This window comes from Artemia sp. Qi Xiang Cuo, chromosome 4 (assembly GCF_049724085.1).
Source record: "Artemia sp. Qi Xiang Cuo chromosome 4, ASM4972408v1, whole genome shotgun sequence".
Lineage (NCBI taxonomy): Eukaryota > Metazoa > Arthropoda > Branchiopoda > Anostraca > Artemiidae > Artemia > Artemia sp. Qi Xiang Cuo.
Window position 1 is genome coordinate 71,984,342 of NC_142797.1, and position 15,465 is coordinate 71,999,806.

General features: G+C 36.3%; 1 protein-coding gene across 1 annotated transcript in view; it reads right to left on the reverse strand.

Annotated features, from left to right (window-relative positions):
* Positions 1–1,539: 1,539 nt before the first annotated feature.
* The window catches only part of LOC148953397 (E3 ubiquitin-protein ligase RNF14-like), a 74,278-nt gene continuing 60,352 nt past the window's right edge, over positions 1,540–15,465 (reverse strand). The window contains exons 3-6 of the mRNA XM_089087654.1: positions 13,721–14,290; positions 10,710–10,935; positions 8,757–8,929; positions 1,540–1,917 (exon numbers count right to left, since the gene is read on the reverse strand). Of these exons, the coding sequence (XP_088943780.1) occupies positions 1,696–1,917; positions 8,757–8,929; positions 10,710–10,935; positions 13,721–14,290 (1,191 nt within the window). The 3' untranslated portion in view covers positions 1,540–1,695. The remainder of the gene's footprint in view (positions 1,918–8,756; positions 8,930–10,709; positions 10,936–13,720; positions 14,291–15,465) is intronic.

The window sequence follows — 15,465 nt, forward strand, 5'->3', positions numbered from 1 at the left end:
CTAGGATTTGTCTATAAATCCATAAGGTAAAATAAATATGACGTTGATTGTTTTTTTTTATTCTAAGAGCCATACCCGAGTTACCTCGCTTATCAGTTTCTCATAGAAAACATAATCCAATTTGGATTGAACCGAAACTTATAGACATCTTCAGAATCAAATAAGATGCGACAAAATTAAGCAAGCCCATCGACATAGCTTGCTCTTTTTGAGGGGTTGCTCTGTAAATCCAGGTTCTAATAACAAGATGTCGCATAAAACATTTTGTGTTAACATATCTAACATTTCTGTCGAGAAAGAGGAAACATGATTTGTAAATAGAGGAAGAATTCTATTCTATTGAGTATGTAACTTTCTTCATTCCTTTTGAGTTAGAGTAGCTTTTTATTTACAAGACATAAACAATTTTAATAAATGAAAACGCAAATGCCTTATGGCATACTTAAGCGCATTACCTGTTCCAAAGAACAAGCTCTACTTGAACTGAAGTATTATTACTAGTACTATACCAGCAACAAACAGCAGTACTTAGCCACCTGAGGCCCAAATAGTTACGCATGGTCCCCCTCCGACACGATCTACTTAATGCTTTGCTCTTCACCCCTCCCATGATGTTCAATTTTGCCTTTAATCTTTCCTTGTGACCTCTTTCAACCCGTCTGGGGGTCCCCCCCAAAAGGATGGATGCCCAAGAAACACAATTTTTGGCAGTATGCAACCCTTCATCCGTAAAAAGCGCCCTATTCATCTTTACCCTTCTTTTATTATATCCCCAGAAAATGGGTCGAAACACATTTGTCGTACAGCAAATTATTTGATATATGATCGGTCAAATTTGTACCTAAGACCAAGGTCGTACCTGGGCTTTGGTCCCCCCCCCCTCCCCCGAAATGTTTGTCCGACTCACAAAAACGTAACAAAATTAATGTAAAGAAATTTTTAATGCGCTTTTTGTACCCCTCCCCCGAAAAAAAAATCTGGATACGACTCTGCGTAAGACTATCCTTCACCAATTCCTCTGAAAAACAATTAAAAAATCTACCCCAGCCTTTCGAGGCAACTATGTTCCAGAACCATACTTGACCACTGTCAATACTATGGCTTGCAATATTTTAATCTTAGTTTGCAGACTTATTCTTCCAAACAGTTGACTTCCACTCCAACAAAATAATTATTTGGAACAAATTTAGGTTTTATTTCTATCCATAAAAAAAGACTTTAAACATTTTATGTTATATATAACATAACATTATTATAATTCGCATCATTCATTGCTATTTTTTTAACCCTGTTAATGTTTATTGTACCTTTTGTGTTATAATTTATTTTTTTAACCCTGTTAATGTTTATTGTACCTTTTGTGTCATAATTTATTTTTAAGCACTATATTTGTTTTGCATTTTGTAGCAACATGCGGTTTGCTTCACACAGAAAGTACAAATATATCAATGATGTTTTAGACTTTTTTTTTCAACTCCCTCGATTTAATCTTACAATTAATTTCTTATCAAATTATAGACATACCATCTAGAAGAAACAAGAAAATGCCTGTTTATTAATACGCATGGAAACAAACAAAAACTAAACAAAAACAAAAATCCTCAATACTTCTAATTGACATATGAATTCTTTTGAGTAAAACGATCAATTTTTCTTAATTGTATTTCTCATAGCCATTCAAATTGCTAGATAAAATTATATATCTTCTACATCGTTGTTGATAATAACTGGAACAACATTATTATAAGGACCGAATTCAGCTTCTATTTCCACGCCTTGAAAAAGACGGTTAAAGCATTTGCTGTTCGCTGAATTGAAGTGAAGATACGGGTTCTTAGGATCTAAAAGCCGTGAACAGATCCAACAGAACGAAGACGAACACTTCCAACATATCATCTTATTGCAACCATCTGACTTCTGGAGAAAAGGATAATAATTACTGAAACATACTATTTCCTCCGGGTGGTTAGTTTATACATTATTAACCAAACCTGGCTCATTCAGTTCAGTAATTTAATAAAGCTAATTAATTTAACTCATGAAAATAAAATTAATTCTGATTAAATTGCTTAGTTCTGTTCCTTCAAGATGAAAAGCACTTCCACCATATCATCCTACTGCAGCCATCTGACTTGGAGAAAAAAGATAATAATTACTTACACAAATTATTTCCTCCAGGTGTTTATTATAGGCAATATAAATTAAAAATAGCTAATTCAATTCAGTAGTTGAGTTAAATTAATTCCAAAAAAATACTGTGGACATGGTTAGTCATAAATCTTTGAATTATTTTTTTGGGGTCACCAATTTCCTTCAAATGACACACTGAACTGATAGACTATTTGAATAACCCTTACTCCATACATATATATGCTCTATTCTCTATCTATATATCTATGCCTAAGTTTATTTCTTAGTTCTGCCCTAGGATGGATGATAGACCATCTATCAAAAAGTGAAATGAATAATTTTTATACTAAACTGAAAAAGTTATGACAGATTTGCATCTCATAGAGACTATCTGTCTTGGCTTTACCCTATATAGCCAAGGCTCTCAAGTTGATTTTACGTAAAAAATCAACGGACTTGGTCAGGGGGGGGTAGCCGAACTATTTTTTGTAGTGATTTTTGTTCGTTTTAAGCTTGACTTGCATATTCGATTTTAAGTAGAACCTGTTGTGTGTTTGTTTGCTACGATTGTTTATTTGATTTCTGTTCGTTTCGGGTTTCAATTATTCTTTAATAGTAATTTGTGGTCGTTTTAAGATTAAATTATTATAGCCATAAATAATATAGCCACAAATCAGCATCAATAAATAAATGAAACCCAATACGAACAGAAATTACAATAAATAACCAACTCAAACTCAAAACAAGCAGTACATTAGTACATTTATCACAGTAGTTTCGGTATAGTAGAAGTAGTTGCAGTGTTAGTGTTGTATTAGTAATAGCAGCAGTATTAATAGAGGTAGTAGAAAGTGCATATTGCCTTTTGGCCAATTGAACACCGCTTTCATGATGCCCCGGAGATTTCACCTTGAAACGTTAAGTCGTTCAAAAAATATTATTAATATTTTGGTTTGATATTTGGATAAGTATAGTTGATGTGTACTTTTGACACCCTTTTGAGGCTCTTTTCACCTTAATACTCTAAGCCTTACAAGTTGTCGCAATTGAAGTAATAGTTGGAGTACTTTAGTAGCAGTACTAGTAGTAGTATTAATAAAAGTAGCAGTGGCGTTAGTGTTAGTAGTGACATGCATATATTACCGTTTTGTGAATTGATCATTCCCTTTAAGTATTCTCCAAAAGTTTCAACTTAATACCCAAATCAATTCTTGAGCTACGCGCTTTTAACAATCTACATGCGCGTAGTGTGTTTTGATTCAGTTTAAATTCCCCCTCAATATTCTGTAAAATTTTTACTTTCATAGGTGTCACCTTAATTGTACTAGTGTCATAGTAGTAGTGGTAGTAGCAGGAACAGTAGTAGCAGTAATTGTGTATAATTGTTAGTAGTAACAGCAGTAGCACCAATATTAATATCAGTAGTAGCAGGTTCATTTTGCCTTTTGGTTAACTGAACATCCCACTCATGATGCCCCTGAAGTTTAAGCCGTTCCAAAAATATTGCTGATACGCCCGTGTAAGCAATCTGTATACAGATAGTATGTTTTGATTTAGTTCAACGTTCCCCTCAACATTTCCTCAGACATTTATTTCAATATCCTCAGCCTCAGTAGTACTCGCTACAGAAGTAGTAGTTTTAGTGATAGCAGTAATAGTACTTATGGTAGCAGTAGAAGCAGCAGTAGTTGTAGTAGTAGTAGCGTGCGAATATTGCGTTTTTGGTCAATTGATCATCTCCCTTATCATTTCCTGAAAATTCCAAATTAATATACTTAGTCATTCCTGAGTTGCACCCTTTTGACAAACCATATACATAACATGGTCTGATTGAGTTCAACACTCCCCTAAACATTCCTGAAAGACTCATCTTAGTGTCCTTCGTATTTTGGGAAAGTAGAAGTCAAAATGCATAACTTTTCTCGATTAGAGATACTATATGTATCTGTAATGAACAAATTGCATAACTTAGAACCCTTGCCCTGAGGCCTCGGAGGGGGAGGGGGTGACATCCCCAAACACACAATTACTGAGCCTTTCAAAAATGCTGAAATAAATTGATGTCTCAAAACTTTGTTTGAATATTTGTTTTGGGAAATGATGGGAGTGTGGGGGCGGGGGGGTGTTGGGGTGTTGACTGCCCTCAAATCACTTTGACTCTTAAAAGGGACACTATTACTTTCAATTTAAAATCAAATGAGACCCACCTGAATTTAATACAGCCACCCATTCTATAAATACCTTTTGTCCCAGGGCATAACTTAAAGTCCTTGCCCTGGGGCTCTGTAGAGGAGTTGTTTCAACCCTGGAGGAATTTTTCTATGTTCTTTAGACTATTTTAAACAAAAGTGTCATCGCAAAATTTTAATCACATGCGTTTGGTGAAAAGAGGGGTAGTTGGAGAGTGGGGGGCTAGTTGACCGCCATTACTTTTGACTCTTAAAAGGGAACTAAAACTTCTAATTTCAACCAAATGAACCACCTCGAAAGTTTATACAACCATTTCTTCCATAAGAACCTTAAATGCCCCAGGGCTATAACTTATAATCCTCGCCCTCGGGTTCTTGTGGTTTGAATCAACTCCAAAAGCCTCTTTATATGATATTTGGACTATTTTAAATAAAAGATTGTCTCAAAATTTCTATTGGATGCATCTCGGGAAAACAGGACGTGTGTGTGTGTGTGGGGGGAGGGGGGTAGCTACGCTCTGATCACTTAGACTCTTAAAAAGGGCACTAGAACTTCTGATTACCAATCCAATGAGTCACCTCCAAAGCATATACAACCACACTTTCTACAAGAACCTTATATGCCCCTAGGGCATAATTTGCACCCTTGCCCTGAGAGCCGTAGCGGGAGGGTTGTCTTCCTCAAATACATAATTTCTGGATCCTTCAACTACGATGGACAAAATTGCTATCTCCAAATTTTAACTGGAGATGTTAAGGGAAATGATGAGCGTGGAATTTCTCTCAAATCACTTTGACTCTTAAAAAGGGCACAATAACTTCCAATTTCAAATTAAATGAGCCCCATCTGAAGTTTATAAGACCTTCCATTCTATAAAACCCTAATATACCCTCATGGCATAACTCATAACCCTAGCCCCAGGGCACTGGGAGGTTATGTCAACCCTGGAGGCCTTATTATATGTTATTTGGACTATGTTGAACAAACTAGCTATCTCACAATTTCAATCAGATGCATTTGGTGAAAAAAAGATTGTGGGGGGGGGGTTTGAGGTAAAAATGCCCTCCATCACTTTTGACTCTTAAATAGAACCTAGAACATCTAATTTGCAACAAAATGAGCCTCTTTTAAAGTTAAACAACCATCCCCTCTATAAAAACTTTAAATGCCCCCGCGGCGTAACTTACAAACCTCACCCCCAGGCTTTGTTGGTTTGTATCAACCCCAAAAGCCTTGAACTGGGAAAGGTAAAAGGGAAGCCTTGAAAAGGGAACTAGAACTTCCAATTTCAAACAAATGAGCCACTTTTAAAGCTTATACAACCATCCCTTTCACAAGAACCTTAAATACCCCAGGGGCATAGCTTACAACCCCTGCCCTCCGGCTCTGGTGGTTTGTATCAACCTCAAAAGCCTTTTTATATGATATTTGAACTATTTTGAATAAACATAACTGTCTCCAAATTTCTATTGAATATATGACTAAGCATATTCGACCACCCTTTCTATAAAAAGCTTAAACGCCCCTAAGGCGTAGCTTACAACCCTTGCCCTGAAAGCTGTGGGGACAGGGGTGTTGTCCTCAAAGTTATAATTTCAGGACCCTTCAATTACAATGAACAAAATTTCTATTTCCAAATTTTGATTGGATGTCTTTGGGTGAATGATAACCGTGGGGGGGGGGGGGGGGCTGCTTTCAATTAATTTTTTATTCTTAAAAAGGACATTATGACTTCCAATTTCAAATCGAATGAGCCCCATCTAAACTTTATACGACCACCCATTCCATAAAAACCTTATATGCCCCCAGGGCATGACTTAAAAGCCTATCCCCAGGGCACTGAAGGGTTGTGTCAACCCTAGAGGTATTGTTATATGTTCTTTGGAATTATTTTGAGCCAAATTGCTATCTCACCATTTCAATTAGATTCGTTTCGTGAAAATAGGGGAGTCACGGGGGGGGGGGCAAGCTGCCCTCCATCACTTTTGACTCTTAAAAACTAGAACTTCTAGTTTTCAACCAAGTGAGCCTCCTCGAAAGTATATACAACCACCCCTTCCATAAAACCATAAATGCGCCCGGGGCATATTTTACAACCCTTTCCCCCATGCTATAGGGGTTGGTTTCAATCCCAAAAGCCTTGTTATACAATATTTGGACTATTATAAACAACATAGCCGTCTCAAAATTTCTATTAGATACATTTCGGGACAGTACGACGTAGGCGTGTGTGTGGGTTGGGTGGGGGTAACTGCCCTCTGATCAATTTGACTCTTAAAAAAAGGACTGGAGCTTCTTATTACCAATCAGGACAATACGACATATGCGCGAGTGTGGGGTGGGGGGGTAGCTGACCTCTAAACACTTTGACTCTTAAAAAGGGCACTAAGGCTTCTGATTACCAATCGAATGAGCCCCTTCGAAGTATATACGACCACCCTTTCTATAAAAACCTTGTATGCCCCCAAGACACAACTTACAACCCATGCCCTGAGGTCTGTGGGGGGGGGGTCGTCATCCTCAAAGACATAATTTCCAGAACTTTCAAATACATTGAACAAAATGGTCATCTCAAAATTATGATCGGAAGTGTTTGGGGATATGATGGGCGTAGGGGGGGTGGGTGCATTTACCCTCTTATCACTTTTGACCATAAAAAAGGGCACTAGCCCTATCAATTTCTAGTCAAACGAACCCTTTTTGAAGTTTCTACGACAACAGTTTTTATAAAAAAAACCTTATATACCCCAGGGCATAACTTACAACCCCTGTTCTGAGGGCTTTGGGGGGGGGGTCATCCTCAACGACATAATTCCCGGACCTTTCAACTACGTTGAACAAAATGGCCATATAAAAATTTTGATTGGATGTGTTTGAGTAAATTGTGGGCGTGGAAGGTAAGATTATTTCCCCTCCAATCACTTTCGACAATTAAAAAGGGCATTAACCTTTTCCAAACCTATCTCGAAGTTTCTATGACAGCTCATTTGGTACGAAGTGCCCTGGTCAAAGACCAAAAAAAAAATAATACATTGTGCCAACCGTTCTTTACTTAGGCAGTGCTATTGCCCTGCCTATGATGGAGTTCCTCCTAAAGTAGTGCTGATACTAGATCAATTTTACAAACTCTTGTATTAGGGTTAAATTGAAAAGTAATATTAGCAGTTTTAATTTCCGTTCAAGTATAATTTTTAGGCAAGGTAGCGTACTTTCACCTATTATTTTCAACGTTTCTATTGCGTATGCTTTTGATTCAATTAAATCATCTCTTATTTTTGGTCATTTATGTTCTTGATTGTGTATGCAGATGATCTTCTTTTGCTTAGTTGGTCCCGGTTTTCTCTTCAAAATAAAATGATATTTTGATTTTTTTTTTTTTCTTCAAGTTGTGTCTTAGATTTCGGTCACAAAAATGAAAAAAAAAAAAAACGGTCCTAAGCCTTCTAGTGTTATCAATAATAAGGTAAGATCAAAGCTCACGTCCTTCTAAAACTGACTGAGTCTTTACAAAGAGCAGATAGGGTTCTGTCAGGGTTCATGCCCCTACCCCCCCCCCCTTCCTGGATACGGCCTTGCCAGCACGTATGATGAAAACCGTCCGTTCTTGTATGTCTGAAAATTTGGGTAGGATAATTTTTTCTTCCGTCATTTTCCAACGAAAAAATCACAAATTTTGGCTGCAGCGGCTCGTTGTTTTTTATTTTGTAGCTACACATCAAGTTTTTCTATATTCAGCATGGCTACCGAATTTTCGCTATTCTAATCTTTCAGATATTAAGAAAAATAAATGTTAAGCTCTAAAGTCCATTTTACGTCAAGTGTTTTTTTTTTAGAATTTTACAAACATAGGGAAATATCACGGGCCAGTTTATTTGAAACAGTTTTCAAACAAAGAAAAACAGCAATTTCTGTTCGTTGGAGTTTCAACTTCACTCTTTAACTTCATCAGAAAAACTTTTTTTTAATCAATGACAAAACAATACACTATGAAAGATCCCATTTTAATGATGGTCCAAGAAACATGACAAATTTAATCCATCAGAGCTGTCGATTTTATAAGTGGATTTATTAGAAGAATTCTTATATTCTTCATACGCTAGAATTTTTCAAATTTGTAAATTATTGAACAGTAGTTTGTTTCTTATTTTTTTATTACAGTAGTTTTTCCTTTATTTGGGTGGTATATTTTTCATAATCTTTAATATTTTCCATATTGAGATATTGTTTTGGAATTTTTTCTTCTGTTCCATTTTTTTAGATTTATTTTTCCTGTTTTGTGATTAAAGAAATTGTAACAACGTATTATAAGGGTAACTTTGGGTAGTATTTACAATTGTATTTTGTGTTATGTTGTATATGGATTTTATTTTTACTTGATATTCTCCAATTTTGTAGGTCAATACAATGTTTGTGATCTTAAAAATTCAGTCATTTACCTCAATTTTGGCTTTACAATGTGGGCAAGCTTTGCTGAACTCCTCTATCCAATCTTCCGAAAGAACACGCTCAACTAAATTTTGGAGTTGTTTTTTTCCATAGCGCTTCTCCAAATCCAATTTTTCCTCTCCACAAGCATCACGGTACAATTTGAACATGTCTCTTTCTCCAACTAAAAATATCAACAAAATTAGCTTTATAGAGCCAAACATAGGTGCACCAAAACTGCTCTTTCAAAACAATATTTGTATTCTATGTAAACATTTATTATGTTCAATAAACAGCATTTCGAAACACTACTTTTATAAATTTTGAAATGTTTGAGTTTATCAGGACTTGGATTCGTTTTATAGTTTCCACATGTACGCTTTAGGATTTTCATATTTCAGAAGATTATAAATCAACCTTTGTTATAAGTCTATGACATAAAAAATACAGCTCATTTGGCTTCTTATTTGGCAACTGTTAAGCAATTCGAGTATTTTTATCGCCTCACGACCTCGTCTTGCGATTTTATCGTCTACAATCGCAGAGCCTGTGATGGATGATTTCATCTTAGTTTTCCTTATTATAAGTTAAAAATATTTCTATATATTTGGAAACAATATAATATATTTGGAAACAATCCAGATACAGGTTTTACGATTTGCCCCTAGTTATGACCATTACGGGGATAAAATTTTCAGAGCGTATTTTCCGAAGGAGAAGGGTGTTAAATCAACAAAGTTCACTTTCAGGCAAGTATTTTTCTATTTTCCAGGGAGGGAGGACGCTATAGACGTCAACTTCTTAAAACTTTTAAATGATATGTCCCAAAAAAATATTTTTGAAGAAAAATCACTGACCTTTTTTAAAGGCGGTCACAAAATACACTATTTCTGTTTTAAACCAACTTTATTCTCTGTTTCCTAAAGCTCCATTAACGCTGTCACTTAAAAAAAAGAACCAGACATACAAGCTGATGCTGTGATAATAGGCCCAAACACACCTAGCCTAACAGAAATTATGCTGCTATTTCTAAAAACACAATTATCAGGATTCAGATTCATCTTATACTGCTTTAAGAGTCAGCTTTTACGATTTGAATATTTCACGAAGCCCTGAGTCATCCATAAGCATCTAGGAGTGAAATTTTTCGAACATGGATCCAAACTAATTTGAAAATTCTTTTAAAATCACCAAAAAACTTACAAGGAGAAGCAATTATCTGATCATAAAAAAAAGCTACGTAATAAATATTCCCTAAGCAAATAGTTCTTCAACTTTTCCTCTTTGCAATAAACAAAAATCAGTTCCAATATTTTGCTTTCTCTTGTTAATATTAAAAAATGGCTTTATATAGCTAGATATATGTACACACAGATGGTTTATATGATAATATATTTTATAAAGTCAACTGAAAGCAAAAGAAAGAAAATAGAACGATCATAAATTAAAATTTGTGTGTCAACTATAACTTATTCTTTTTTTTTAATTCCTTCAATATCACAAGTTAGCCAATCTTTCAATAGTTTTGAGAATTTTATTGGAATTGTTTTTAGTCGTCTAAACATGACCTTTTTTATATTCCTAAATTTAGATGTTAAACTCTTTAAATTACGGTTTTAAAACTATTTGTTTAGATAAGGTTAGAGACAGCAAGACATTACTTCCTCAATCCTTTAGTCATGAAAAGATCAATCATCATACTCAACAAGGAATAAACAATTTCAAAACGTAAACTGTGTTTCTTTTAGCACGTGAATTCAGAGGACAATACTCCATCCTGACATGGGTCCTGTTTAATTTTGTGCGGCCTTTACTGACATTTTATAAGAATCTGCCAAGCCAAAAAAAGTAACCGAAATTCTTACCCTCCCTCCTTTTTAAAATTCCTGGATATACTCCTGGGTCTATTCTACAATAAAAGTAGAAGCTATAACCCTAATGCTGGTTCACCCCCAATGACTTACCATTCTTGTATTTGCAAGGTTCAACGCCATGAAATGTCATCTGACAATGAACACATGAATTAAACTGACAAGATGGACAGGAGGCCAAGTCAGAGTCTTCTTCCAATGATATTGGATACTGACAAGATTCCCTTGGACAGTAAATAGTGTTTGGAGTGGCTAACGTCGACGATAGAAGCAGCGTGTCATATCTTGTGAACATTTCACGGTCCAACACTCCTCGCACCTTAAAAAAATAGAAAATATTATTTTTTGCGTCTTGTATCTCCAATTTTAAGATTTCTGAGGTTATCTTCAGTTATGTATCTACGATTAGAAGAAACGGTAGGACTCGGCCTGAATTTTTAGCTACTTACTTTCGAATGCTTGAATGTTGATTACTTTTCTTTTCATACGGACTCGAAGAGCATAATTGGGGAGTTTTTTTTTTCTTTCTTATAGATATGAACTGCATTGCAGAATGCCTAACATGTTCACTTTTAGACCAAAGGACCAAAAAACCTCAAGTAACTGGGCCAAAGGAACGAGTCCTGGCTGATCAGAAAAATGATTTTGAATCCATTTTCATGTAAAACAATTTTCCCTGCATCTTTTCTTTGTGTATAAGAGTCCTCACCCATGAGCTCACGGATATAAAAGTTTCAAGCTTTTAAGAAAACCTTGTCAGCCCTTTTTGGACGAACGAGTGTTTATGAGACAAAAAATGTTTTAGCACTCTTATTACTTCCCCCAACTGTTTCGCACTGTTTGCACTGATGCACTGTTTCGATAGTCTTGGCGAATATACAATGTTTTGATTTTCCTCAATGTTTCATCATGAATAGATTTAAAGTTCTACCTAGGCTAATAGTACCAAACTTTTAGACGGATTGGAAACAAACATTCGTTGGTCTCCACACATCAAACACAAAATTTGGAGTGATCTCCCCTACACCCTTCCCCCACCCCGAAACTTCAAAATTTTCGGCTTGATACTCAAAAGTAGTTTTAAAAATTTGTGAATATACCATTTGGAAAACCTGGATACATGGCTTCTTTCAGTTTACCTCTGCTTCCACCAAGTAAAATGTGAGGTACGCTTAGCACACTCCCTGAAATTTTCAGCTCGATCTGCCAAACTAAGATCTAAAATAATTCAGACATGATGTTTTGATAGCCTAAGTACACGTCTCTTCTTTCGGTCTATACTGCTACTCCGCCTGGAATAGGTTTTGGCCCAACAGGGGCTTATAAGACCAAAAATTTGAAAGGACTGGATACGAAACTTTTAGTCCTCCTATCTCCATCAAGATTCGAGGTTCATTTGCCCCCCAACACGCCCTGAAAGTTTCGACTTGATCCCAAAAGCCGTCAACAGGATATGACAGATATGCTGAGTTGATCACCTCGGTACTTAACGAAGTTTATAGATCTCATAGGAGCTTAGTGTTCAAAATATTTAGGCGGATTGGCAAAAATAAAATTATTAGCTGATAAACCTCACTCTTGAGATATTGTAGATACCCCATTTTTGCAACCTGGGTACATTTAGTACATTTCGTTTAATATTATTGCTTCACCACGAATAGATAATAGTTCGACAGGGGGCTTAAAGGGTCAAAAGTTCTAAACAGATTTAAAAGAGAATAAGCTTAGCCCTTTTCTGCCCTCTTCTCGCGTTTAAAATCTATATCCATATGCCCCACAATCTTTAATCCTATTGGAGTTCATAGCACAAAAATATAGAGCTTGATTAAGACAAAACATATTTAGCTTTTCAACTCAACAAAAAATCGATACCTTACCTCTTCTTTCTCCAATACTGCATGAAAGTTTCAATCCCATCCCCCAAGCCGTTTCCGAAATATTAAAATAGTACCTTTTGATTTAGCTCTACTCTCTCCCCCCCAAGTCATAATTATCAGTCATCCACTTTCTGAAGACACTGCTTTCTCATGTCAGTCACCTGCTTTCTGAACAACCCTTTCTGAAAACCCTAACCTGGTATGCCAGCCATTCCTGAGATATTGCAGATACTCGAAACTGATAACCTGACCACACATAGTGTCTTTTGATTTATCTTGAAGCTTAACCATGCATAGCTTATAAGTTCCATAAGAGCTACGATGGAAGATTAGACATGAAACTTTTTAACACTTCCCCAAACATACAATTTGAATCCCTTTTGCCTCACCTTCCTCCTCCCCTTCCCAGATAGTACCTGTGTTTCAGCTCTATCCCCAAGCTGTTCTCGATACACTGCAGATATGATATTTCGGTAACTCAGATGGACAAAGCGTCTTTAGAATTACCTTTATCACCCACCCCTGGTCAAAATTTGTTATTGCACAATCTTGTTCTTCTTTTTTACTTACAAAACGAAACCGTTTGTTAAGCCCTCTATCAGCTTCTTATGACGATCGGTGTGATACACTCACCCCTTCTGAGACAAATGTTTCAGTTTCTACAAACCAGGGTTGGTCTATACTTACCATTCGTTGCCAAAATTGATTTATGGTCTTGGAAACTGTTGAATTGCGAAGAGATCATTAGTATAGACCTGTAGAAAAAGAGAAAACAAACCTCATACACTTATTTCATCAGTACAATTAAACTGGAAATGCCTTTTAAAGGGTTTACTCCACCCCCCCCCCAAAAAAAGTCTAGCCAAAAGCGTTTTTTACCTCCCTATATAACAAATTAGCAGAAAATTATTCTTTGTATGATTATTTAAGTATCCTCCTCCGTTTTACCTTATTTTTCTAATTTGGAAAGTCTTCTGATCCTGCCTGAATCTTGGTATATATTCACCTATCGCCAAAATAAATCAAGTAATTCAAAGTCACTTTTTGCCTATTAACCCTTCAAGCATGTACGCACAAATACAATTGTTAGGAACGATAAAGTGGAATGCCCTTGAGAGAAGAGGTTCCTTCACAAAAATATTTAGTTTCAGTGTTATCCATAGACTATCCTCAATATTCTTAATGGGGACAAATTCCCTTATCTTTACTGATTGGAGTATTGCTTACCTGTGTTGCAGTTGGTTGTGATTCACACTTTTCTTCTGGGCACTTTAAGGATCTAACTTCTCCATCTTGTATCTTCACTTCAAAATATGATTTAATACAACTATTACAATATACATGTAGACAATTAGGAAACTGAAAGCACAACCTTCCTGGTTTATCACTAAAACACACCTTGCATGTGTGATACTTGGCATTGAAGATTCGAATTTTTTCTACTGAATCATAGTCGGTCAATACAACGAGTATATTGTCACTTAAACAAAGTGTATTCACTGCTCTGTGATCGAGAGTTCTTAATGAAGAACAAGCAGTTCCTTCAATTTGAGAATTATGCATATGAGTTAGTGCCACATCAAGACTGAACCCGTCCATGCTCTTCTTAGCTCGAGTGCTCTTTTTTCTTCTACTCCGACTCCGTTGTTTATTTGCTATCCATGTCAGGTCACATGGGGATTGTAAATTTAACACACAGAAAGAATCTTCAGCGAGGAAATTGGCCCAAACAAAGAGAATTTGAAAACCTTGATTTTCACTCCATAGCTGATCCAAGTGGTAGCATAATTTAGATAGCTGGAAAAGAGAAGAACTATCAGTAATTTGAAGATCTTAGTTTAATTTCATAGCCTATCCAAGTGGTAGCATAATTTAGATAGCTGGAAAAGAAAAGAACCATCAGTAATTTGAAGATCTTAGTTTAATTCCATAGCCTATCCAAGTGGTAGCATAATTTAGATAGCTGGAAAAGAGAAGAACTATCAGTAGTTTGAAGATCTTAGCTTAATTTCATAGCCTATCCAAGTGGTAACATAATTTAGATTCTACTGCAACTCGTAATAGCTTTCTGTAGACCAAATTGCTGAAGGCCAACACAACTGCGGCCACTCTTCCTCCACTTCGATCTATTCGAAGCTTCACCACATCTATTCAAACAACATAGCACAATTTAGATAGCTAGAAACGAAAAAGATATATCAGCGGCCTAAAGACCTTGGTTTAATTTTATAGCCCATCGAAATGGTAACACAATTTAGACGCTACTACTACACAAAACTCACTACATACCAAGCTGCTTTAAGGCCGACACAGCTACGGACAGGCTTCCTCCAGCCTGATCTATTCAAAGCTAAACTAAATCTTTTCAAACAACACATTATAATCACCAGTTTAATATAAGAATATTAAACACCAGCAATTTGAGACCTTGCTTATAATAATAGGCAGCGCAATAGCAATGCCTAAGTATTGGAGGGTTATTGTGCGGGGGTCATCACTTTTAAAGGCAAAAATGGCGCAAAGAGTTGCTATGCCACTTACTGGAGGGGGAAGATCCCTCTTTGACCCCAAATTAGTGGGATTTCCGCGGTTACTCCAACGGTTCCGTATACTAACGTGATCGGATGGTCTATGGCCACATTTAAAGCCAAAGTTTACCGATAAGGTTTTCTAACTATCTCTTTAGTTTCGACCTAAGCTGAAAAGTTAAAAGAGTACATAAAAAACCTTACTGTATTCACAACACGTTGTATATAAAAACTGATTTCAAAAAGACTCTTTCTCCCAGCCCGCTCTGCTAGCCGCGTGCTGCGGCAGGGGTTACGAGGGTGGTAAATGAATCTTTCCAGCCAATCCTAGGACTTACTAATTTACTGGCCGACCTCCCTAACTGCGCAATTCTTTACCTCGTGGTCTATTAAGCACGTACGCAGTTAAGAGGACCCAAAATGGCGTCACAAAAATAAAAGGAA